This window comes from Panicum virgatum, chromosome 2K, assembly GCF_016808335.1.
Source record: "Panicum virgatum strain AP13 chromosome 2K, P.virgatum_v5, whole genome shotgun sequence".
Taxonomy (NCBI): Eukaryota; Viridiplantae; Streptophyta; class Magnoliopsida; order Poales; family Poaceae; genus Panicum; species Panicum virgatum.
The window spans coordinates 3,240,869-3,266,970 of record NC_053137.1 but is presented as its reverse complement, the minus strand read 5'-3'; the positions used below and the strand labels follow the sequence as shown (position 1 = coordinate 3,266,970).

Below are 26,102 nucleotides of genomic sequence, written 5' to 3'. Positions count from 1 at the left end.
TATTCTTCATTCGTCTCCATGGCGTTTGAAGATGCACTAGCTGGCCTGCTGAGCCTAGAGCAACCCAAGGTGCGCCTGCCCCGACGGGGTCCCTCCCGGGCGGGCGTTCGTTGGATCCTCATCGGACTACCCCGACGAGACCGGTCTGACCAGTCCATACCGGTCTGACTGGTTGGTGCTGCGGCGCTGCAAGCAGCGTCGCTGCTCGCCGCATGTTTGAGTGCGATCGTGTGTTGGCCCTTAATCGGCGGCAACACCCGTGCATAGCCCCTGAGCGCGCCACCCCTCAACATCGGCGAGGCCATGGGCACCCCTGGCCGCGCCAAATTGGCCGCCTGTGGTGAGCCATTCTTCAATTCCTCGCGGCTACGGCTTCCCCTCATCCTCCTCGACCGATTGGAGCCCCCACCCCTCCGTTTCACCGCCTTGCAGGACCTCCCGGTGATGAGCTCTGCAACCGCCGTCGGCCATTCGTGTAACATCCTCATCGCCGAGTCTCCCCACTCCGTGACCTAGCTAGTGAGCCTCACCGCGTCCGCGCGCAGCCCCTGCGCGCGCGCCCTTGCCGTTCCACCGTCCCTCACCGCTGGCGAGGCCATGGCTGTGCAGGTTAGCACCGGGCGGGCCGTAGGGCGCCGAGGTGTGATGTTGCAAATATTGTTTTTGGAGGTTGCAGTAGACGATTTATATTGTTGCAACGGGTGAACGGTTTTTATTTGATGTTTTCAATTTGTGATTTCCGATGTTGTAACATATAATTTTGAATGTCCCATAAAGTAAGTGTTAATGTTGCAAATATTATTTCAACATGTTACATTTTTGTGTGAATGTTGAACGAAACATAATGTATATGTTGCGGTGGGAATTTTCCATCTCGGAATCAGACGTTACAGACAATTTTTACTACGTTTTCGTATGTTGCAAGAGGTGATATCCGATGTTACATTAGTGAATTCCCGATATTGCGCGGAGCGTCCGATGGGAAACTTGTGCAATTGATTCAGAGCGTTAGAGAAAGAATGAAGGACTACAATGACCGTTCAGACTTCAGAACACCGATGTCCCTATCAACGACCTTGTCTAGTCTCGATCCGAGCTTTTATTATTGTTGGCTGTCATTAAGAAAACGTCAGTGACCAGGCACTAGTATGTCACAGGGGTCTCCACCGTCATTAACGTATCCCGAATGCTAGGGAATCTCCAACAGTCACACATAGAAAGATAATACCTCTTTAACAGTCAATACATAGATTAGCTAATCTCAACAGTGGTTAGCTATCCGTGGAACAGTATATTACCTGCCCCTTTCAGTCTATGTTCACGAGATCATGCATGATGCATGAGCCACTATAGCCAAACAGCAACAAAATTCTTTAAAAACCCTTTGAAAAGATTAGTTCAAGGGGTTCTCAAATCAAACGAAAAATGAAACAAAAAACCGTATCGTTCATTAAATGAAGGTGTTTATTTCTGTATGAAGAAATATTGTTGCCTCAATCAGTACTTGGAAGTTCAGCAGGGAAGTCTCTTACATTTTCTGTGGACCTGTGCACTCACAAACCACACACGACACATTCTATTTTCCTTTAGTCACCCCTGCACTTGGCTGTCCTTAAGTATTTGGTTTGAACGGTTCAAGAGATAGCTCAAAGACGTACAACACAAGTTAATAACAAGACAACACTTGCCTCACTTATGGACAGCATCTGGCTGGAGAAATCAAAGTTAGACAGGGGACGGAGCAAGCTTCACATAAACTCGAACGTTATCATCCACAGAGGTCTTGTTCGGGTCTGGATTGCCGTGTTATCTCTCCAGTTCCATTGCCTTCAACAGAAGTGTGTGAAGAATAGCGTACCCAAGACTTCAATTCTGTGGCCAAAGAACTTCATTCACGACTTCATATGTAAATTGACAGCCCGTATGAAACCAAAACTGCAATAATGCAAGCCTGCAGAATCTAAAAGGTCATACATCCTATTCAGCTCCGGTGCCATTCCACAGATTGTGGTCCTTGGTTCCCAGTCAACATGGTGTTTGGCATTAGCGTCACAAATCTCAATCTCAATTTTCTCCGTTGCCTTGGTTGTATGAAATACCGATGAACAGATGTTCCTGCAGAAATAAATCAACCATAATTTGGATGAAAAAAGAACACTAGGTAGTAATTTACAAAACTTTCTATACAACAGAGCATAATTGGAAAAACAGGTTTCATGTACTAACTGCAATATCCAAAGATCAACTGAAAATCCTTATGAGCAAGGTTTCAGTGTGATGTATCAAAGGGAAACCAACAACTTTGTCGCCATTACTTCATCCGGTCTCTATCCTAGCATTTTATGGCATTTGCCTGAGCATTTCAGGGTCCTAGATTCCAGGTAATCTCCACGACTCCAGTCACAACTAGAAAGATACCTCTATATACAGTCAAAGCATAGCATTGGTAAATTATTGCATTGATAGTAGACTACTCACCACATATACCGTTCATGAATTATATCACATATAATGTCTTCCCGTTCCAGTCACAATCTAAGTTACCGCTGCGTGAGCCAAGATGCTTGATTGACAAAAGTGGGTTCAGGAATTCCTGCTGTTCTTAAATGCCGAGGTGCCATGGTTGGTCCACATGGACTAATGACTGCCATACAATCAAAAAAAGAGGAAAAAATAATCAAGTTCGAGGGAGCCAAAAATATGGTACAGAAATATTCCAACGAGGTATCAGGTCTTTTCCTGTATTCCAAGGTCAGATTTGCTTCTCAATTTAGATAGCATGTGTAAGTTCAACTATTCCACTGAACTTTCCACTGTCGATTTGGATGTCCTGCTATGCTAGAAAATATCAGACATTTCTAACAAAACATGACTAAAAGAAAAATCTAATTTTAGATATAATAAATGCACACATACCCTCTGGTAGTGATATACCTATGAAAAGTTTAAAGGAATAGGACCTTGACAAGCAAGCCACATGTCCATGCCGTATAGACTACGGCCAATTATTCTAACAAAACATGACTAAATGAAAAATCTCATCTTAGATATATTAAATGCACTCATAGTCAGGTAGTGATATCTGTGAAAAAGCTTGAAAGAATAGGAAGTTGACAAGCAACTTACGAGCCCATGCTGTATAGACTTGGTAACAGAATGGCTAGCTCCAGTGCAAAAATATAAACTGCTGAATGTAGTGCAAGTTCATTCAGTAGTGGTGAAGCCTATGTCCTAGCGTCCTCATTGAGTCAATAATACTCATGTCATACTCTTACATGAATCCCTTGTTCTTGCTGCTGATTCTACACCTGTTCTTCCTTCACCTAAACCTCTCAGCCTTTGGAATTGGCAGAGACCAATTTGTCTACTCAGGTTTCACCAGTGCGAACCTCACCCTTGATGGTGCAGCTACCATCACACCAAATGGCCTACTTGAACTCACTAATGGCACTGCTCGTCTCAAAGGCCATGCCTTCCACCCGACCCCAATCCACGTCAGCAAAGAACCCCACGGCACAGTACAGTCATTTGCTCTCTCCTTCATCTTTGCCATCTACTGTGTCCAGCCCGACATCTGTGGTCATGGCATCGCCTTCCTTCTTGCCGCACACAAGAACTTCTCGAACACAATGCCGATGCAGTACATGGGACTCATCAATGAACACAGCAACGGAAATGTGACCAACCACTTCTTTGCTGTTGAGCTCGACACCAACTGTAATGATGAATTCAAGGACATAGACAACAACCATGTTGGCATCGACATCAACGGGCTCAATTCTGCGAATTCCAGCAGTGCTGGGTACTACGACAACAGAAATGGTAACTTCCACAACTTGACACTAGCAAGCTACAAAGTGATGCAGGTGTGGGTGGAATATGATGAGGATAACACACAGATCAATGTGACCTTGTCTCCCTTAAACGTGGCCAAACCATTCAAACTGCTGCTCTCTACTACCTACTGTCTTTATAAGAGGATGGTTCAGCAATAACTGCACCAGCACGTGGAAACCCATAACGATCTGGAGGTACAATGGTGCCACGGTCACGAAGACGATATCCCTGATTACAAACATCATGAGATTCATCAGTGTTAGTACAAGCATCAGCAACAGGATCATCATCAGGACTAGCCGTGGGAGTAGAGCGAGGACGACGAGTGTAAGTCTGGGTGATAGGTGGTTTAGAAGAGTAAGAGGAAGATGACGTGGAAGTGGAAGGTGGTGCAATGGGAATGAGGACATCAGGTGTGGATACAGTAGATGATGGTGGCATGGATGAAGGATCAGAAATGGGAGGAAGACACATGAACGAGGTGGACTCTGTGGAAAAGGATGAAGAGTGAGTGGACGAGTTGTAAAAGAAGGGTCGGTTTTCATTAAAGCTCACGTCTCGTGAAATACGAATGCGACGAGAAGACGGATCATAACACCGATAGCCTTTATGTTCAAGGCTATATCCAAGAAAAACACACTCAACAGATTGAGCAGTCAATTTAGTCCGCTCACGGGGTGCTAACAAAACATAACACATACAGCCAAAAAACTCGAAGATGATCATATCGTGGAGGAGTCCCGAAAAGAACTTCACCAGGTGGTTTGCCAGAGAGTTTGGATGATGGTTGTCTATTGATGAGATAAACCGCAGTAGAAACAGCTTCACCCCAAAAGTGCAAAGGTACAAAAGAAGATATCAAAAGGGTGCGTGCAGTTTCTATGATATGACGGTGTTTGCGTTCAGCCACACCGTTTTGTGCATGAGCACCAGGGCAAGAAAGCTGAGCAAGAGTACCCTCTGAGGTTAGGAACTGGCGAAAGCTATCAGATAAATATTCACCACCAGGATCAGAACGAAAAGTGGGCAGAAAACTGGATGTGAACCATGCGAGCAAAGGATTTATAAATAGAGAGCAACTCAGAGCGGCGTTTCATGAAGTAAAGCCAAGTATAACGAGAATGATCATCAATAAAAATGGCATAATATTTATGACCACCTTTTGAAGCAAAAGGTGCAGGACCCCAAACATCAGAATGGACCAAGTCAAAAGGTCTAACAGAGTGAGAATCACTAGTAAAATATGGAAGTTGTATTTGTTTTCCAAGATGACAACCCTTACAATGAAGACCAGACTCAACAGAAGTAGGACCTAAGCAACCTGACTTTACTAGAGTAGACAAACGGGATCCACACAAATAGCCAAGACGATGATGCCATTGGGCAAAGGACGCAGCAAAAGCAGACGCAGCGGAAAGCACTCGAGCTGGAGATGCAGTGGATGAAGGTAGGCGCAAGGTGTCTAAGATGTAGAGGCGAGGAGCAGCTCTACGGCGACGGCCAGTCCCAATCACTTCCCCTGTGCATAGATCCTGTACAAAGCAAGATGAGTCATCAAATCCAACAAAGCAATTGTGGTCTGTAATTTGTCCTACTGAAAGGAGGTCCATAGATAGTTCAGGGACAAAGAAAATATTAGGGACAGTAAAATGAGGATCACAAAGAGAACCCTTATGAGTGATGTAACATAAAGTACCATCAACAGTCTGCACAGAAGCACCCTCTGTGACAGGCGTAGTAGAAGCCAACTGCGACTGATCAGATGTCACATGAAAGGAGGCTCCTGAATCAAGAACCCAAGATGACGATGAAGTACCAGCAGATGAAGTGGCAGCAACAGCAACTGAACCTCTAGGAGATGGTCCTGCACCACGACCACGAGTAGCACGACAAGCACGGAAATCAGCCAACTTCTCCGGGAACTTAGCAAAGCAATTCTCAGAGCGATGAATGGTCTTGTTGCAATGCACACAGGGCTGAGAAGAGGAACTCCTAGGCTTCTGAGCAGCAGCCAACACACTGTGAGAGCTCACACCAGTAGTATAAGACATAGACTTAAGGCGAGTCTCTTCAGCAAGTAACTCAGACAATGCCTTAGCCATGGTGAGAGTGTCAGAACTGTGAAGCAATCGTGCACGAAGAGAATCAAATTCAGCTCTAACTCCCATAACAAATCTGTAGGTGAAGAACTTCTCAATGAATTGATGAGCTGGACATGGAGTAGTTGTACAAGCAGGTACCATAGAGAGCAATGTACTCATCAGACGATCAAAAGCTGAATAATACTCATCAATAGACATATCATTTTGCTCGATGACACGAGTTTGTTGCATAAGAGTATGTAAAAGAGCACAACTGTCCTGAACAAAGCAATTCTTCAAATGAGACCAGATCCCCTTGGCAGTATTGAATTTGGACAAACTCATAATCATGGACTGTTTAGTGCTGTTGACCATGGCAGCCATCACCTTGCCATCATTAATCTGCCATGTTTTGAGATCAGCAGCATTGCGCCGATCATCGGCGAGAACTGGTGCATCATCAGTCAAATGGAAGAGTAATCCATGACCCCTAAGTGCAGTCTGAACACAAAAGGCCCACTCGGGATAGTTCTGACCATCAAGCACAATACTAACAACAATAGAATTGACTGCCATGAGGAATAATGAAACTCAGCACAATCAACAGATGCAGATCCTACAACAGCAACAGCTTTCAACTGAGCAACTTCAGCTAAATTTCCTGCAGCAAGTATAACAGCTGAACCAGCAAATGGTTCTCTGGCAGCAACAACAGATGTATCTTGATGCACCACCAAAAGAGATAGAGTAGTAGCAGAACAACGAGCCACAGCAGAGCACCAGCAAGCAGCAAGTGCAGGAGCAAGCAGCAGAGCCGCACGGCACAGCAGTGGAGCACAGAGTAGCAGCAGAACAGAGCAGCCCAGGCAAACGGCTGGGAAGAGACCCAGAAGAGCTGTACGGGCCACAACGGGCGGAAGACGAGACGAGCGCGCGGACGGCCCGGGTGGAGGCGCACGGCGCAGGATCGACGGCTGGGATGGAGCAGTGGCGTAGCGACGGGGATAGAGCGGCGGCCAGGTGAGGACAGCGCCGGGGATGGAGCGGCGGTCGGGTGAGGACAACGCCGGCGACGGAGCGGCGGCTGGGACGGCGCGGACGGCTCGGATCCGCCGGGGACGGGGCGGACCGGCAGCCGGGAATGAAGCGGCGGCGCGGCCGGGACAGAGCGGCGGCCGGGCGAGGATGGGGCGGCGGCGGACGGCGCGCCGTTGGTGGAAAAAAAAGGAGACCTAACCCTAACCTTGCTCTGTTACCATGTCACTGATATTGGATACGATAGATAACGCACAAGTCCCCTTGGAGGGTGACATATAGAGAGTATGGGCCTAATGGGCCTTAACACCTACAACCTATCAAGAGTGCTCGGAGACAAGGCATATGTCGGTTTCTCATCATCGACAGGTTCATTCATTTCACGGCAATATGTTCTTGGTTGGAGTTTTGGCATGAACAGGCCTACTCTTCCCATTGATATCACCAAGCTACCAAAGCTACCCCATGAAGGCCCCAATCCTCAATCCAAGGTTTTGGAGATCATACTTCCAATAACTACTGCAGCATTTGTTATTATTGTAGGCACCATTGTCATTCTTCTGGTTAGAAGGCGGCTAATGTATGCTGAAATACGAGAAGATTGGGAGGTTGAGTTTGGACCAAACAGATTTTCATATAAGGACTTGTTTTATGCTACTGAAGGATTTAAGAACAAGAATCTACTGGGCATTGGAGGATTTGGAAGGGTATACAAGGGAGTTCTTCCAAAATCTAAGGTGATGGTTGCTGTGAAGAAAATCTCCCATAATTCTAAGCAGGGCATGAAAGAATTTGTTGCCGAGGTTGTAAGCATTGGCCACCTCCAACACCGTAATCTTGTGCAGTTACATGGCTATTGCCGCCGAAAAGGTGAACTTATTTTAGTGTACGAATACATGCCAGGTGGAAGTCTTGACAGGTACTTGTATGATCAAGAGAACAAGCCTACTTTGAATTGGGATCAAAGAATGCGAATAATCAAAGGAATAGCATCTGGCTTGCTTTACCTCCATGAGGAATGGGAGAAGGTAGTACTCCATCGGGACATCAAGCCAAGCAATGTGCTCCTTGATGGTGAAATGAATGCACATCTAGGTGATTTTGGTCTAGCCAGGCTATACGACCATGGTGCCGAACCTCAGACCACACATATTGTTGGTACCATTGGTTACCTAGCTCCAGAGCTAGGACGAACTAAAAAGGCAACTCCACTTACCGATGTATTTTCCTTTGGTATGTTTGTTCTTGAAATTACTTGCGGGAGAAAACCCATTGAGCAAACTGGCCAAGATAGGCAACTGCTATTGGTCGATTGGGTACTTGACTGTTGGCACAAAGGATTAGTCACAGATGCAGTAGATGTCAAGCTCCAAGGTGCCTACAATGTTGATGAGGCATGCCTAATACTAAAGATGGGATTGCTGTGCTCACACCCATTTATCAATCTAAGGCCAAGCATGAGGGAAGTCATGCAGTATCTCAACGGCAACGTTCCACTACCGGATAAGTTAACGCCAGCTGATATGAGCTTTAGCATGCTGTCTTTCATGCAGAACAGATGTTTCAACCCAGCGACCTTGACAAACTCATTCTCAACGACAAATAACAGTATGACATCTGACCTCACAGGAGGTAGATGAAATGCATGTACTCTAAAAATTATCTTGCTGTCTTTATCATAAGAAAATGTGATTTGGTTGAACCATTGATATATTCAGATTGTAAAATTAAGAGCACTATAGTTAGATATTTGTGCCACCCTACATAAAGTTGTCTGTCTAATCTGAAATAATTTATTTGTAATGTGTTTACATTAGATGCAAGGAAATTCCAGGGTGGGTGGGTGAATACATCAGAGATGTGAAATTATTACATATGTGAATGCAGATGTCACTGATATGTATTAAAATTAAAAGGTACTCCCTCCGTTCCAAAGTGTAGGTCGTTTTGGCTTTTCTAGATTCATAGTGTTTGCTAAGCACCTAGATATAACATATGTCTAGGTACATAGCAAAATATATGAATCTAAAAAAGTCAAAACGACCTACATTTTGGAACGGAGGGAGTATGACACAATACAAACGTACATAGTACTAAGAATTTCAGTAGATGAAACTTGCAGATATAACCAAAATATTAGCAACAAAATGAACAATGTTTGGCTAAGCTTACTGCATAGTATATGAATACAAACTAATATAATGTAACTATTTGTCAGTCTCTTGCTATCATCATGTGCTACAAGTGCTGGTACTTGGACAAGGCTTTGGATGAGTAACCTTGCCTCTTATCATCTCATGCACTGCAGTTGCTTCTACCTTGCTTTGGGATAAGGTCGTATATCATTTAAATTTTCTAATCAGGTTTGGTTCTTATGGCCAGCCCTTGGCTTTATATAGTCCTCCGTATACTCAAATTAAAGTAGGTAGGAATCCTTAATTGAGTAGGACCAGTAAAATAATCCTTAAGTCTCCTAAAAAGAATTTGAGAGCCTGTGACTTGATAGGATAAGAGGAACTTCTCCGAAAAATCTAACCGGACACTTAAAAAGGCAAATTTGGTTCATGTATGTCAAAGAGTTGGGGGTTGAAACTTGAAAACAAGATCAGTTCAAATTTCCTATCAGTTTAAGTCAATTCCAAGAAAAAAAACCAAGACTCGAGATTCTCTTGAATAGCCTTAGTTTTTTTTTCTCTGAAATAAAACTTAGTCCAGCTAGTATTAGTATTTCATAAACTTTGACTCGAATAAAAAAGTTTCATTTAGATGGTGAGGCAACGAGAAGTCTAGAGGATGCCTGGCTGAGGCTAAAGCAGAAGGCATGGTTTAGAAAAAACAGAAAACTTTACAAAATAAGCCTCTGAATCAATTAAAGGTCATGGAGAGAAACATCGCATCATCATTAAAATGAATGGTTGCGGAAGGGAACAGCCATCATGAAAACAACTGAAAGCAAGTGGTTGCGGTAGCAATAGGCAACAAAATCAGGCATAAAATTTTCTTCCATTATACCTTATGGTTGGGTTAACATTAATCATATTGTAGAATTTCTTTTAACTTCTAATTTCATAGACAAGTTTGCAAATTTATTTATGGTTATGTATATAATATATGTTTTCATATATATTGAGTTGCATGCACCGACCAGTTCAACCCAAAAGCTTAAGCTGATGGGAGAGGTGGGCAATTCACCTATATTCCAACACTCCCCCTCACGTGGAGGCTCCCTCAGGCCTTAGACGTGGAATAGGAGCGAGCATTAATTATTTTATTTAATTGCACTAGCCAGGATTCGAACTCGAGACCTCTGTTGCATGCACCGACCAGTTCAACCCAAAAGCTTAAGATGATGGGGAGAGGTGGACAATTCACTTATATTCCAACAATATATTAGGGGGTTTATTGAACATTAGAAGGGTAGCATTACAAGAACTTTTTTCTAGATAATGGAAGAAATTTCATTAGCATTACAAGAAGACTATTGAACTAAAAATAAAAATAGAATGAAACTACTACAGGAAAAAGACACTATCATGTATGGAAAATACCAAAATCTTCATTAAGACAACATAGGCTAACTGATTACAGATTTATAATTCTTTTCTGGAGAATATTCGCAATCATGGAAGAGGAACATAACTCAAATGTTGATTTGGATCAGATAAAACTTGGATTAGTGCTGACCCCCTAAGAAATTGTAGTATCTAGTTTGATAATTGTTCCTTATTCTTTCTAGATAATTTCCAACCACACATTGAAGAAATATCTGCCTCATATAGCTGGCTCACAAGTGAGGCCCTTGCTGTAGGCCAATAAAGAAACATAGTTCTTTGTGATCACTAACAATTTACCACCCATAAAATGAATCATTACTTGTGTGCTGCTTACGAATGAAATTCTGAAGTATACATAAGCAACCATCTCCACTAAATATCTATGAACATATAAAATAGCATATGTGCTGCAATTCTATTGATGCCATGATAATTAACCAACTATGAAACATGCAAGAAATAGTCCACAAGACGTTCATTAGCATGATCCAGTTACAAATTAAAGGACGTACCCAGTGCTGTAGGCTCCCGCACTGTGCGGGGTCTGGGGGAGGTTATTAGCGGGAGGTCTTTCCCAGTTACAAATTAATAGTCTAAAATAATTATTAATTAATTTGTTCTCCTTAATTATGTCATTTTCACAGTGTAAATTAGCGGCATTACTTGCACCAGAAAACATCACCCTCTCTAACACTTTCAGACATGGATACGTGTGGAAAAACTAGTCCGGTAGATATTTGGCCTTGCCTCAATTTTGTTTTAACTCCTACCAAGCCTTCAACGCAAAAGCACCACAACTGGCCTATTGCTTCATCTTGCTGCACCGTTGTTGATTCTTTACAAGATTTCCTCACACCTCACATGAAGTTCTTCCCTCCATGCCTCCTGCTTTCCTTTGGCCTTCACCTAGCAACTCTCAGCGCAGATGGCAGCCCGCTCCTATACCTTGGCTTCAGTGGCACTAACCTCTCCATGGATGAAACTGCCACAATTACACCGAGTGGACTCCTTGAGCTAACAAATGGCATCGTTAATCGCAAAGGGCATGCATTCTACCCGGCTCCTTTGCACTTCCGCAAGTCACATAATGGTAAAGTGCAGTCCTTATCTATCTCCTTTGTGTTTGGAATCCGCTCTAGTTACCTCAGTATGACCCAGCATGGTTTGGCCTTCGTTGTTGCTCCGAGCAAGAACTTCACAGATGCATTAGCTAACCAGTACCTGGGTCTCACAAATACTGTGAAGAATGGAAACCCAAAAAACCATTTCTTTGCTGTGGAGCTCGATACAGCTCTATCAATTGAGTTCAAGGACATTGATGCAAACCATGTAGTCATAAACATCAATGACCTAAACTCCATAGAGTCATCCTCTGCAGGCTACTATGATGACACAAGTGCTAGCTTCCAAAACCTAAGTCTTAATAGTGGTGAAGCAATGCAAGTATGGGTGGCTTATGATGGACAAGCCAAGCAAATAAATGTGACCATAGCTCCCCTTGAAAAGGAGAAACCAGTAAGGCCATTGATCTAAAAAAACTATGACCTCTCAATGGTGCTGCAAGAGCCAGCATACATTGGTTTCTCATCATCAACTGGTGCGGTTAACTCACAATACTACGTGCTTGGCTGGAGCTTCAGCATGAACAGATCAGCTCCAAAGATTGATACCACCAAGCTCCCAAAGCTACCTCTGAAGGGTCAAAAACCTCAGTCAAAACTCTTGGAAATCATCCTACCAATAGCAACTGCAGCATCTATTACAGTCATGGGAGCTACCATCATTTTACTTCTTAGGAGGAGGCTACGATACACTGAGCTGAAAGAAGATTGGGAAACTGAGTTTGGACCACACAGGTTCTCCTACAAGGATTTGTACCATGCCACAGAGGGATTTCAGAACAAGCACCTACTCGGTGCAGGAGGATTTGGGAAGGCATACAAGGGAGTCCTCCCATCATCCAAATTGGACATTGCTGTTAAGAGGGTGTCCCATGAATCGAGGCAGGGTATGAAAGAGTTCATTGCTGAGGTTGTAAGCATTGGACGCATTCGACACCGCAACCTTGTTCAGTTACTTGGTTATTGCAGGCGAAAAGGTGAACTTCTTTTAGTATATGATTACATGTCAAATGGAAGCCTTGATAAGTATTTGTACTGTGAAGAGAATAACCCCACATTGAATTGGGCTCAAAGATTTTGGATCATCAAAGGGATTGCATCAGGTTTACTCTACCTCCATGAGAAGTGGGAAAAGGTTGTCATTCAATGTGATATTAAGGCAAGCAATGTTCTTCTTGATAGTGAGATGAACGGACGTCTAGGTGACTTTGGCCTAGCAAGATTGTATGATCATGGTACTGACCTACAGACAACACATGTGGTTGGTACCATGGGGTACTTAGCTCCAGAATTGGTATCGACAGGAAAGGCATCGCCTCTCACAGATGTGTTTGCCTTTGGCACATTCCTTCTCGAGGTGACATGTGGGAAAAGGCCAGTAAACAATAATGCAGATTACAACCAAGAGGTGTTAGTAGACTGGGTTCTTGAGCATTGGTGCAAAGGATCATTAACTGAGACTGTAGACACCAGGCTACTAGGGGATTATAATGTTAATGAGGCATGCCTGGTGCTAAAACTCAGGTTATTATGCTCACATCCATTTACTAATGTGAGGCCTAACATGCAAAAAGTCATGCAGTACCTTGACTCTGATTTGCCACTCCCTCAGTTGACACATGCAGAAATGAGCTTCAGCATGCTCACCCTAATGCAAGAAGGGTTTGACCCGTATACACTGTCATCAAGCATCGGCACAAGATCTGGTGTCTCAGGAGGAAGATGATTTTCATGGTTTTTAATGTTATCGTGAGTGCAGTTAGTAGATTGGGTTCTTGAGCACTGGCACAAAGTATCATTGACTGAGGCAACATACATTAGGCTACAAGGTGACTACAATGCTGATGAGGCATGATTGGCACTAAAACTTGAGTTGTAATGCTCGCATCCATTTAATAATGTGAGGCCTAACATGCAGGAGGTCATACAGTACCTTGATTATGATTTTGCCACTCCCAAAATTGAAGAATGCAGACATTGACTATAGCATGGTTTTCCTAATACCACATGAAGAATTTGACCTGTATACACTGCCATCAAGCATAGGCACAATTTCTGAAATCTCCAGAGGAAGATGATCTTCCATGGGTGTTTAACGTTATGCTGATACTTAGCATTTAGCACTGAGTCTTGTAATGTTTGGGGGTAGTGCTAGAGTATTTAAGGGCATTATCTTGTAAAAGTCGAGCATTACAGCTTATTACATGGACTTCCTGAGCTCATGATTTTCATTTGTGTACAAAGTAGCCCTCTATCTGTATAAGTGAACTAGTCTACATGTTCTATTCTGTTGAGGTTACAAATATACATTCACATGTCCTGCAGGTTTATCGATCTATTTGGATATACTGAAAATGCTATGACTTTGCAATGTTCTAAATTAAACGAATTTTAGTAAAATCTGGACAGCCAGATCCAACTCATTCATTGCTTCCAAGCAGGTCCAGCCCAACTCAGCATTTAGGGAACCTATTATTCATATACTCCTAACTCCTAGTCTATGGTGTTTAAAGTAGAATAGTTACTCCCAGAAAGAAAGGTTATTTTATAGGGATATTTTGGAATTGATTTTTTTCCTATGGCATATCGGACAACTAGGAACAGTTCCAATTAAAATGAAACCCCTCTCAACTCAGATCTATCCTTCTACTCATCTTGATAGATTTTAAACATTGTAGAAATGTATCTCACAAACCTAATACATCAATTATATTTGAAGAAGGAGGTTCATCCGCTGCTTCAACTATTGTAGCATATCAAACCATATTTAGAAACATCACTGGAACTACATAAAACAAAAGCTAAGCGATTTGCATAAACAGCTTAGCCTCAGTAAAAGAACACAATGGACAAAATGAGAGATATCGTCACTATAAAGCTCAATACAAAAGTAAGAGAATCAATTAGTAGCATAGGAAGTTCATACATTGTCATCATAAAGCTGGAGGAAGTTGCAGGAACCCATCCATTCACATAAACGCATTATCTCCCACCCTGCACTGGAGATCGGAGAAGAGAATTTATAAACCCAACATCAACCACTGAAGTGAAATGAGCTCGATCTATAAAGCACAATTTTCTCATTAATATTTCTTTTCCAAATTGCCCAACCCACAGCTACAGTATATAGTGAGGGTAGTTTCTCAAGGGCCCTTAAAAATGGATTCAACCTGTCCCCCAGAAATCTGATGCATGCCTTCTAACTAACATTGAGTATTGAGAAGCTAGGTACAGACTACCGAACACATTTCTCCAAATGTACTAAACAGTAGACATCTTCATTTCCATTTATATCACAGAAAGGTGCAACAATCAGTTCTATGTTCTAATCTATTTACTGTTGAAATCTGAACATACTAAAAATGATTTTTTTGTCGGTTCTTGGATTTTTTTTAGTTGAGGAATAAATCAGAAACATACTAAGTATGTTCAGTGCAGTTTGTGACTTCGAGTTAACTTATGAAATTGCTAAGATTTGAATAATGACGCGGGACCGTCTTCACATGAGAAGCTATAACTCCCAATTGAGAAATTCTGAGGTTCAGGTTAACTGTTGCTGAGCATACAATTTTACTGGACCCATACAGCCAAATGCTATACTGCAGGCTAGAACAATGATGCTAAATCCTGGAATCATAAACACCATTAGAGTACCAAAACGAACCGGACTAGTAGTTAGGCAAAGGTTTAGTCACCGGAAGGAGGCAACTGCCTTCGGGAGCCTGCTTGGCAGGCGGTGCGGCCGTCGCCGCCGCCGCCGCCGAGTCGACTGGCTTAGCCGCAGTGAGTGCTCGGCTCAACGCCCGCCGCAGCGCTGACTCCAAGGTCCCTCGTAGAGTACTGTTTCGGAGCCGGAGGAGGTAAATCCGGGCAGTGCAGCGAGCCTTGTGAGGTGGCGAGCGGCGAGCGCTGCCGGTGCCGGCGGCGACGCGCCGCAGAGGTGGGGCGGCCAAATGGGCCGAGATGAAAAGAATTGGAGCCTTTCATTTCTTTTGGTGATTCCTGCTGAGTGCAGCCTTATGGGCCTGCCAGCCCATCAGCCCATGTTTATCGTCGGCTTCTTGTTTTCTATCAGTTTTCTGGCCCGATTCTGAAGCCAACAGTTTTCTATCAGTTTATTCTCACCAGCAGCCAACCATTTTACAGTATATTTTGTTAACTAATTATAAAAGTGCTAGCAATGTGGTTGCGAGGAGATTATATTTTTGAAATTTTTCCAAAACCGTAGGAAAAGCTAGTAAGTAGTAACTGTACTTTTAGAAAAGGAGGAGCTGCGGTAGCATGGTTAACTCTGTATAATATGCTTTTGTTTGTATGTTTTCGTAGGTCTTTTATGATGGGAACACGAGGGCGTCCGATCTTCCGTAAGAAAGATAACTACCGATTTATTGACAACATGACACAAATGATCCGGATTCCGGTCAACAAGACCCGAGCTCAAGACCCGAGCTCTCAATTGAAGGACCACGTCGTCTCTTGATATCAACCGTGTAGAGCCCGATTGACTTCGTCACGAAGGCTAATTTTTGCCTGCAAATTGAAGAACACACGCAGGAATGAGAAAGAACGCAACAAGACTGCAGGTGATCGTAAGATCACAAACTTGGAGTCCTATGAACCGATGATGGCGAACTGTTCAAGAAGATTAATCTAAGTAAATGCAACCCTAACTTGGATGACAAATACTGAATATAATGGTTTAGGTCATCCATGAAACCCTAAACTTGTCTTTAATGGACTTCGACATCATACATGACCCCAACGGCTCAAAATACGACGGCGCAACACCTTGATAGACTCTGGACAATTCCTGTTCACTCGGACCTGATAATTATGTGGGATTGGTGGAATTGAAAAGTTTGTCTCCTTATCTTTCCGTACATATGTAGAGTGTCGAATTTGGACTCTTACGCGATCTAGGATTCAGTGGCCTGGTCCAGGACTCTAGTTGGAGTCAAATTTGATATGTTGAGGGCCTCTCACTTAGCTTGGACCCCCCGAGCTGGTATTTTCTTGCTCCATGTCTCGCTCCAAACACTTCTTGGACTTCTTTATTGTTCGTAATTATAATAATATTCTTAAGTAGCAATCTATTTTTAAAATTACTAAAAGTGTACAGGAATAAGCTCATACGTTCATCTTAAATGATCGTATTGTAATGCCCACATCATTTTAGTCCCTCGTACATGGACTCAGATTTAGTGACACGATGATATTCTCATGACATTGAGGTCTTGTGATCCATGCTTTCGGGGCCACGTGGGTCCTATATCCGGATACTGGTTCTGCGGTCGACCGTGCGGAGCCCTCCGCATGGTCGATGCGCTCCCCGGGCACATGGGCAGTGGGCCCACGCGCAGCAGGTATATCTACATGGTTCCCTTCCAGCCACGCACTTTCATGTGTTCTAATTTTTATTTTTATTTTTTATCTTAAAACTTTATGCCAAAACATTTATTTCCAATCTCTCTATCTTAAAATCTTTTGCTTCAACTTTTTTTTGTTCCTGAAATTTTTCTTGTAGAAAAATTTTGCATGACGACTTTTCTTTCCAAAATTTATCGATCTCAAAAATATTTATCTTCAATTTTTCTGTTTCGATTTTTATTTTCCTTACCTAGTTATAAGTTATAACCAATGACTAAGTTTGTTCCCGAAATCTGTATCCCAAACTAGGTAACAAAGTTATGCTTTCAAAAAATTTTGCTTCTAATTTTGTCTCCAAAAGTTATTTTTAAAATTTTTATCCCCAAATTGGATCTTAAGTTTTTGCTTTTGAATTTTTGTTCCCCAACTTTTTCTCCCAAATTTTGTTTCTCAAAACTTTTTCTCTTGAAATTTTTGTCCACATTAGTTTCCTCCATTTCCCTTTGCGGACACCCACAAAATAAATTAGTTCACCGTAGTTCCCAATGTGAAGTTAACAACCAGCACCGAACACACAGACAGCATATACATATGCTCCCAAATCGACCGTACGGAGGGCACCCGGGAATTAGATTCGCCCGCTACATTCCAGATATGGAATTATGTCATGTCCGCAAATCGACCGGACGCATCGACCCCGTGCGGTTGACCGCAAATTAGCGGTACCCGTTCTATATATCAGTGACTCAATGTCACGGAAATATCACCGAGGCAATTTCACTGAATCTCAATTCCTGGTACATAAACTCTCTTCTTTAATGAAAAATATCCTCACTGTGGGGAACTTCGTTCACAAAGCGTTGTAACAGTCAATCGATCTGGCAAGGACATCAAGAGTCAGTGTCTCCTTGGGGCCCAACCTGAAACTGATAGGAGGACTGTGCGCAGCGTCAACGGGCAGCCATCAAACTTAAGGAACCTAAAGCACACCGTATCTGACGGCATCTCCAAAAAGACTGCGACTGCTCATCTACTCCTACTGGCTGTAGAGCCCGAGCAGCCGAAAGGATAGGAAGGCCCTCTCCGTGACTCTGTGTCAGAGATAGAAAATGGCTTGCATAAAACAAATTACCGACGGGTACGTCGTCGATCCAAAAGAGAGACGACCTCGCCAACCAGTCATTGCACGTCCGGGCATCAAGAGAACTGCTGCATGTTGGATTGGATTATTACCGTTTCTTGTAGTTTTCAGTACTGGCGGTGTCATCCAAGTTGCCGTCCAAAGCACGGTCAATATACATACGATGGTAAATCTTCGATGTGTTCCAACCACGGCGACGTACGCATCCGTCCAATTTTTTTTCTCTCCAAAAAGCATGTATGAATTAATTTGACACAAATTCGATCCGCAATGATCGAAGATTTTTTTCAAAATTTTCACGTGAAGCCGGCTAGAATCTTAGGTTCGCACTCTAAAATTCTAACTATTACTAACCGGAGGGTCCTCTCAAGCCTCTACGTGAAGCCACTTAGAATTCTAGGTGGACACTCAAAAAATAGTAAAATAGAGAAATACCGAAATTGTCACAAAATCAAAAACATCCCGCCATCAATTTGACCACTCTAATTATAAGAGTCATTTGATCTATTATCTTTCCTAATAAATTACTCACCTCTGCTATTATAAAAATAGACTTCCTCAAAAAAATAAAAAAATAAAAATAGACTAAAATAAACCCTAATATATATCTAAATTACCCACCTCTTCAATTATAAAAAAATCTGAAGTAACTCCTAATCTTCGTGTAAAGTACTCACCTATGCAATTATAAACATAATGCAAATAAGCCCTAACTTTGCATATAAATTATCCAATTATGTCATTATTAAAAGTTAAGTAACCTCTAAATCTGAATATAAATTATATAATTATAACAAAATATTAAAATGCAACTATATGAAATTCTAAATTAATATTTCTATCATTATTAATATATTATTATTATTATTTATATAAAATACTGCACATGATATGTGTTACCATGTATTCATGTATCATGAAGAATGCCAATTTACAAACAATGGTTCAATTAAACCTATATCAAACACATATAGAGGTGTGATGCAAAATAAAATCTGTTGTAACTAGATAATGATAAATATATGTATTTTAGAGTATGTGTTAGAATAATATAGATAGATGAAGAAAGAGGACGTGAGATAGATTATTATAATTATTATTAGCTATAAGTTTTATTTTATATTAATTTTAAATAGCCCATGCAGGATAGGCCAGTTCTCCTAGCTAGAATATGATGTGCCCACGGTTGATAGTCATACTAAGTTTGTGTTTGTTAAGCTTCAACTAGCCAAGTAAAAAAGAGAGAAGTTTGAATTTTGACCATCCCAATCGTGTGGCTTTTGCAAACTTGACATCGCTAATATTATTGGCTTCGCAAAATTGCCATTAACTTCGTTGGACCTGACCAATCTGCCCTGCCTATCTCCAGTCTTACCTGATCCATGGCAACTCCAAATCCTTACGTCGGCAGGCCATGGGCGAGCGCGCGTCATTTCCTTGGAACCGGCAGCGTAACGCCACCACGAAAGGTACCCAATTGATGATAGTCATACTACGTTTGTTTCTTTCTGTAAACTTTCAACTAGCCAAGTAAAAAAGAATCTATCTCTCAATACTGTCAAGGTCTGGATTAGGTTTTTTGGGGGGCCACATGGAATGGATTAAACTCTCCGAGATTCGTCTGAAGATACGTTCCGGCAAAACTCCAAAAACAGCAGGGCACAAGTGTACCTCACAAAAAAGACAAATTCTTGCCATGTGAGCACCACACTATATATTTAGGAAATTCAGACATTGGTCACATGTGCAGCACGAGACACAGCGACCACGGCATCCACCGGTGCTAGTCTTCGGTCATCAGCTCGTAGAGCTTAATTACAAGTTGCTCTGGCCGCCGGTCAATCGCTGTACATCGTCAAGAACAACGTACTCAGCAGGTAGACTACAAACAGAATCGACTATCTCTAGAAGAAGAGTACCTTGTGAAATTGGGATGCACACTGCTCGCTGAATTTCTTACAGTCCAGCCATGGAGCATCTTCCCAAGTCCTTCCTTGTACCCTTCTTCCTCCTTTGCCTTAGCCTCAACCTTCCGAGCTTCTGTCGTGTCGCCGGCGGCAACGAGTCCTTTGTCTTCTCGGGCTTCGCCGGCGCCAAGAACAACCTCACCCTCGACGGCACGGCCGCGGTCACCGGGGAAGGGCTCCTTGAGCTTACCAACAACGAGCCTGGCGTCAAGGGCCACGCGTTCTACCGGATCCCTCTTCAGTTCAAGGACTCCCCCAACGGCACGGCGCGGTCCTTCTCCCTCACCTTCGTCTTCGCCATCCTCTCGGCATCCTCGGATGTGAGCACGGATGGCATGGCCTTCGTCATCGCCGCCGGGAAGGATTTCTCCAACGCGTCGCCGGCCCAGTACCTGGGCTTGCTCAACAGCCACAGCACCGGCGGCCCCGCAAACGCGAGCGGGAACCACTTCCTCGCCGTGGAGCTCGACACCATCAAGAACGACGAGTTCCAGGACATCGACGACAACCACGTCGGCGTCGACATCGACGCGCTCTCCTCCGTGGAATCCATCTCTGCCGCCTTCCACGACGACACGGACGGTACGCTCAAGAACCTGAGTCTCATCAGCACTGACGGCAAGGTCACGCAAGTGTGGGTAGACTACGATGGGGAGGCCAAGCAGATCAATGTCACCCTGGCTCCCATGAGAGTGGCCAAACCATCCAAGCCCCTGCTCTCGAACACCACCGACCTCTCAGCTGTGATCACCGATCATGCCTACGCCGGCTTCTCCGCCGCCACCGGGCCGATCAAGTCGCGGCACTGCGTGCTTGCCTGGAGCTTCGCCATGAACGGACCTGCCCCACCCATTGATTTCAACAAGATGCCAAGGCTGCCACACTCCTCTGGCCACAAGACTGGGATGACGAAGGTCTTGGAGATTGCACTGCCTGCAGCAGCTTTGGTAATAATCTTGGCGGCATGCATTGCAGTCTTTGTGATCGTGCAGAGGAAGATGGCGTACGATGAGCTGAGAGAAGATTGGGAGGTCGAGTTTGGGCCGCACCGGTTCTCGTACAAGGAACTGTTCGACGCGACCAAAGGGTTCAAGAGCAAGCACCTGCTCGGCGCAGGCGGGTTCGGCAAGGTGTACAAGGGAGTTCTTCCAAAGTCCAAATCGGAGGTCGCCGTGAAGAGGGTGTCTCATGACTCGAGCCAGGGGATAAAGGAGTTCGTCTCTGAAGTTGTCAGCATCGGCCACCTCCGGCATCGCAACCTCGTGCAGCTACTCGGCTACTGTCGAAGGAAGGGTGAGCTCCTTCTGGTCTATGATTACATGCCCAATGGTAGCCTTGACAAGTATCTCTACGGCGAGGAGAACAAGCCCCTACTGGAGTGGGCTCAGAGGTTTCAGATCATCAAAGATGTGGCTTCAGGGCTGTTCTACCTCCATGAGAAGTGGGAGCAGGTCGTCATTCACCGGGACATCAAGGCCAGCAATGTGCTCCTCGACGGCGGCATGATCGCACATCTCGGCGATTTCGGTCTTGCAAGGCTGTACGACCATGGCACCGACCTGCAAACCACACATGTGGTTGGCACCATGGGTTACATTGCCCCGGAGCTTTCGCGCACGGGCAAGGCGTCCCCTCTCACCGACGTCTTCGCCTTCGGCACTTTCCTCCTCGAGGTCACCTGCGGCCGCCGCCCGGTCAGCAACAGCGTCCAGCACGGCCGGGCGATGCTGGTCGACCGGGTGCTCGAGTACTGGCACAGAGGAGCTCTCGAGGAGACCGTGGATTCGAGGCTGCAGGGCAACTACAATGTCGACGAGGCACGGATGGTGCTGACGCTTGGGTTGATGTGTTCGCACCCGTTCCCGGGTGAGAGGCCTACCATGAGGCAGGTCATGCAGTACCTCGACGGCGACGCGCCGCTGCCGGAGCTGGCGCCGGCGAACATGAGCTTGTTGAGCCTCATGCGCAACCAATTGTCCTTCGACCAGTCCGTCCTGCAGTATCCGTGGTCCGCGACCAGCATGGGTACCATGACACCAGGCATCTCGGTTGGAAGATGACAGCTACTACTAGTATATTGGTTGATTGTATCTAAAGCATGTGCGTACACACAGCCTCTGTTTTGTTTCGGGTCCTTACTGGTTGCTTGTTGTTGTGTCACAACTTTTATGTAGTGTAAATCTGACATGACTATTCACTTTGTGAAAACACGACAAATGTTGTGATCTGTTGTTGGGGGTGCACCTTAGGCTACCTAAGGCTAAGAACCCCTTTGTGTATAAAATAGGCTAAGTTAAAGGTCAAAGGACTTAGTTACAATCACTAAGTATCTTGTTGTAAAATTTATGGACCAATATGTAATATTCAGCCCCACCAATGGAATAAATGTAAATAATTGTCTCCTCCTCTCTATAAATAATTATAGATCCCTAGGACTTGAAGGGGGTGACTTTTGGCCATTTGCTTACTTACTCATTTGACTTCTCTCTCTTCCTACCTCATCTCTCGTCTGTTCAAGATCGAACCCCAATATCTGTCATTACTAATTTGCGTGTCAATTAGTATTTTGTCAAGTTCATAGTAATTTGCGTGTCACTTAATTTGTATTTTGTCAAGTTTATTTTGATGGCCATTAAATTAATTTTTAGACTCATTGCATGACTTATACTCATTTTTTTTATAAGGTAGCAATAGATGTGTGAAAAATAAGTGGACAACTAATCATAAAGCTCATGGAAACTACGCTAGTCATCCTCCCTACAACTTTATATTTTTTTCTACAGTTTGGATCAGACTTCATAAAAGAAAAAGGAAAATAAACTCCAATTTCTCCCTCAAACTAGCACGATAGTTCGATTTTCAATCCTCAACTAGAACACATGATTATTATAGCCATCCAACTGTTGAAACCAGATAAATTTGGATTCTTTGGTGGTTTCAAAGATAATTTTTTATATAAATTAAATGATATAAATTAAACGAAATGTGGTTTGGTCTAAAAAATTCAAAACTAATTCATTTTAAATTAGAAATATATGAAACTCGTATAATTTTTTTTCCTAAAAATGGAACTTATCTGTTTGTGCAATATTTGGATTTTATGCCTTAAAAAATAATAGGCATAATTGTAACACTAAAATACTAAAAATAGAAATAAATTGATATCCTATTAAATGATATACATTTGAAGTTTTGAATACCCACCCCAAAGCCTAGGCCGCCCCCTATGGCCGCCCCTTATTCCTGTTGCAATGAACTCCTTTAGTTCTCACCATCAACCATTATTATGGCTGAAGGTTAATTTTGTAGCAGTGATCTGATCTTAATCTTGCGACATGAATGCAAGTGGAGCTTGCATATGACCCATCCTTACATAGTTTAACACCCCAAGCATGGCAACTTCAAATGAATTTCCTGATTCCTTAATTCGTCAAGATGGAACAAGGACAGCAAAGCTTAATTGAAACTGATGAGCGCGACATCTTATTGAATTGAGGGCGAGTAGGACGTCTAAACCAAATTGTTTCTTGAAGATCGGGACTGCTATAGAATTTAACAGAACAGACAATGCTGAACTGTTCACATTGGCATGGCCCGTCAAAGACGGCGAGGGGTCTCCATGCTAAAATCAACGAAAACGACGACGGAAGAAAATATTCCTAAGTAATATTTTTATACGGCTATGAGATGAGAGGCAATCTACAAATTATACACCCCACATATATGATGAGTATACATTTGAGAAACTAAAATCTTTAACTTTAATACATAAATCCTTTTTCCTTAATTTGGGACAGAGACTATAAAGCTCACAGCCAAGCTGCTGGGTTGATGGGTTAAAATCTGAGAGAATCAATTTGAAAATGCAAAAAACATAAAGAAACTAACATTCAACTGGAAGTTGTACATTTGTACTCCACGCCTCTGCTCTTCACCCAAAGACAAGGTGCACCATTGGGCTATGCTATATTACTAATTGGAAATTCAAAAAAAAAAGAAATTCTATAAATTCTCTAAAAAAAGCAAAATATCTGGCCATCAACCAATATATGGTAATCATCATTGATAATAATAGTAGTTGGATTTACTTTGTTTAGAATTTCCAACCTATGCCATTCCGAAGAATTCGCCTAAAATAACCAATTATACGTATATCTTAATTACAAACATATGCCATTATAGAAAAATTAGATCCAATCTAATTTAGATCCTATATCTATATCTTAAGTACACACATATGCGAGTGGTTACAAGAGCCTCGGTAGCACCTTTGGTTCTAGGTTTGACTTCCTAGGGAAGCGAATATTCTAGAATTTAACGGTGTCGTGCTTTCAGTGTAGGTGACATTCCCGTCAATCGCGAGGGGCCTGTGGTGACTTTGTCAATTTCGAGGCGCCTGTGGTGACTTTGTCAATTTCGAGGATTTGTCTGCTCAGTTTTCGAAGATGCTCAATGGGTAGGGTTTGCGTACATATGTTTATAGGGATAAGTGTATGTGTGTTGCAAGTGTATGAGTTGTACTGTGTAATTTTAAAAAAATACCCATATCTGCCATTAAAAAATAGATCCAACCCAATTTAGATCTTGCAAAAATTGAAGTCTACAAAATAGTGCCAGTCACATCTGCCCTAACTATCATTCTTAATCTCTTCTTCTTATTTAAATCAGAGAGTATATCCCAAAGGGCTAATTAGATATACATTTACATCTGTCTATGTATAAAGGGAGCTGTTGTTCTTTCCAAAAACAAAATCCGATGCTTTTGTGATGAGTAGCATTCCATGATGTTGACCTAGATGACTGGCACTAAGATAGAACTAGACTTACCAGTGCATTAATCTTGATTGTGATGTATGCAAGTTAAAGTATATTTACTCACAAAAGAGTTAAAATATATTTAAATCCTATGTATTATGGTATAAATAAAAACTCTATTTGCCTAATCCCTTCATTCCGAACTATAAGTCATTTTGGTTTTATTCTAAGAGAAGCTTCTCTATGTTTGATCAAGTCCATTGAAAAAAATCATGAATATCTACAATATTAAATTTGGTTCATAAATAGACTAAAATATGTCTGTCTATATTTTAGATAAACTTAGTCGAAATTAGATGAATTTTTTTTAGGACAAAGATAAAACAAACTATAATTTAAAATAGAGGAAGTGTTAACTGGAGATATGTGAGTGTAAATTACCTGCCTCTGCAGTTGCATGGGTTGATAGGCTAGTGTTATAAATCATGTAGTGTACTTGACATTTTGTCTAACACCTCACAGGTACGAACTTCTTTTTCTCCGTGGAAAATCTTTTCTTCCCAACTAGATTTTTTTTTCTTTGATGGAACATTGTTTTCTTCTCCGTGTTTTTTTTTCTTCAGATGCTCCATACAGAAAAATATGTTCCACAGATTAGAAAAAAAAAGCTCCATTAGGAGAAAAAAGTTTACTTAGGAGGTGCGCGACAAGATGGCTAGCTTCTAGTAGCCAATGCCATCTACAACATCTATCCCCTAATATTTCCAAGTCAAATATACTTGACTTGGAACAATATTTGACATCAGAATATATCAATTAAGTATTCTATCTTCTATTGCTGGATATTGGCGGCGATAGTGATACACCCGACATTAGGCAAAGTTAATTAGACTAAATATGACTCGCTCTGTTGAAAGATGCCAAGCAAGTGTGCTTTGACTGTGGTATAGTAGCCAAAGTTAAACTTTCAGCTTTGCTCTTAGGTGAAAAGTTGTTGGTTTTGATACTGTAGCACATTTTGTTGTTACTTGATAAATAATATCCAATTATAAACTAATTAGGCTTAAAAGATTCATCTCGTGCTAATCAGTTAGACTGTGTAATTAGTTATTTTTTCAACTGCATTTAATGCTCCATGCATGTGTCCGAATATTCGATGTGACGGGTACTGTAGAATTTTTTTTTGGAACTAAACAGGGCGGGCATAGTATTCTAGCATTGCTTTATGATTTTGTTCAGTTCAC

General features: G+C 42.6%; 2 protein-coding genes, 2 long non-coding RNA genes and 1 pseudogene across 4 annotated transcripts; 3 read left to right on the top strand and 2 right to left on the bottom strand.

Annotated features, from left to right (window-relative positions):
- Positions 1-1,472: 1,472 nt before the first annotated feature.
- LOC120661280 lies at positions 1,473-7,407 on the bottom strand. Its single transcript, XR_005669857.1, has 3 exons — positions 7,264-7,407; positions 2,479-3,961; positions 1,473-2,115 (listed from the first exon to the last, which is right to left on the bottom strand). It is a non-coding gene; the product is annotated as an uncharacterized LOC120661280 (long non-coding RNA).
- Positions 3,213-8,694, top strand: LOC120661279 (L-type lectin-domain containing receptor kinase SIT2-like). The gene is made up of 2 exons (XM_039940079.1): positions 3,213-3,958; positions 7,261-8,694. Exons 1-2 carry the CDS (start codon positions 3,261-3,263, stop codon positions 8,591-8,593), a joined length of 2,031 nt encoding a protein of 676 aa, XP_039796013.1. The 5' UTR covers positions 3,213-3,260; the 3' UTR covers positions 8,594-8,694.
- A 2,555-nt stretch (positions 8,695-11,249) lies between these two features.
- Positions 11,250-13,952, top strand: LOC120661262 (annotated as a pseudogene).
- Positions 13,953-14,315: 363 nt separating this feature from the next.
- LOC120661283 lies at positions 14,316-15,577 on the bottom strand. Its single transcript, XR_005669860.1, has 2 exons — positions 15,324-15,577; positions 14,316-14,627 (listed from the first exon to the last, which is right to left on the bottom strand). It is a non-coding gene; the product is annotated as an uncharacterized LOC120661283 (long non-coding RNA).
- Positions 15,578-19,891: 4,314 nt separating this feature from the next.
- Positions 19,892-22,511, top strand: LOC120661271 (L-type lectin-domain containing receptor kinase SIT2-like). Its single transcript, XM_039940039.1, has one exon. It carries the CDS (start codon positions 20,106-20,108, stop codon positions 22,161-22,163), a length of 2,058 nt encoding a protein of 685 aa, XP_039795973.1. The 5' UTR covers positions 19,892-20,105; the 3' UTR covers positions 22,164-22,511.
- Positions 22,512-26,102: the final 3,591 nt, after the last annotated feature.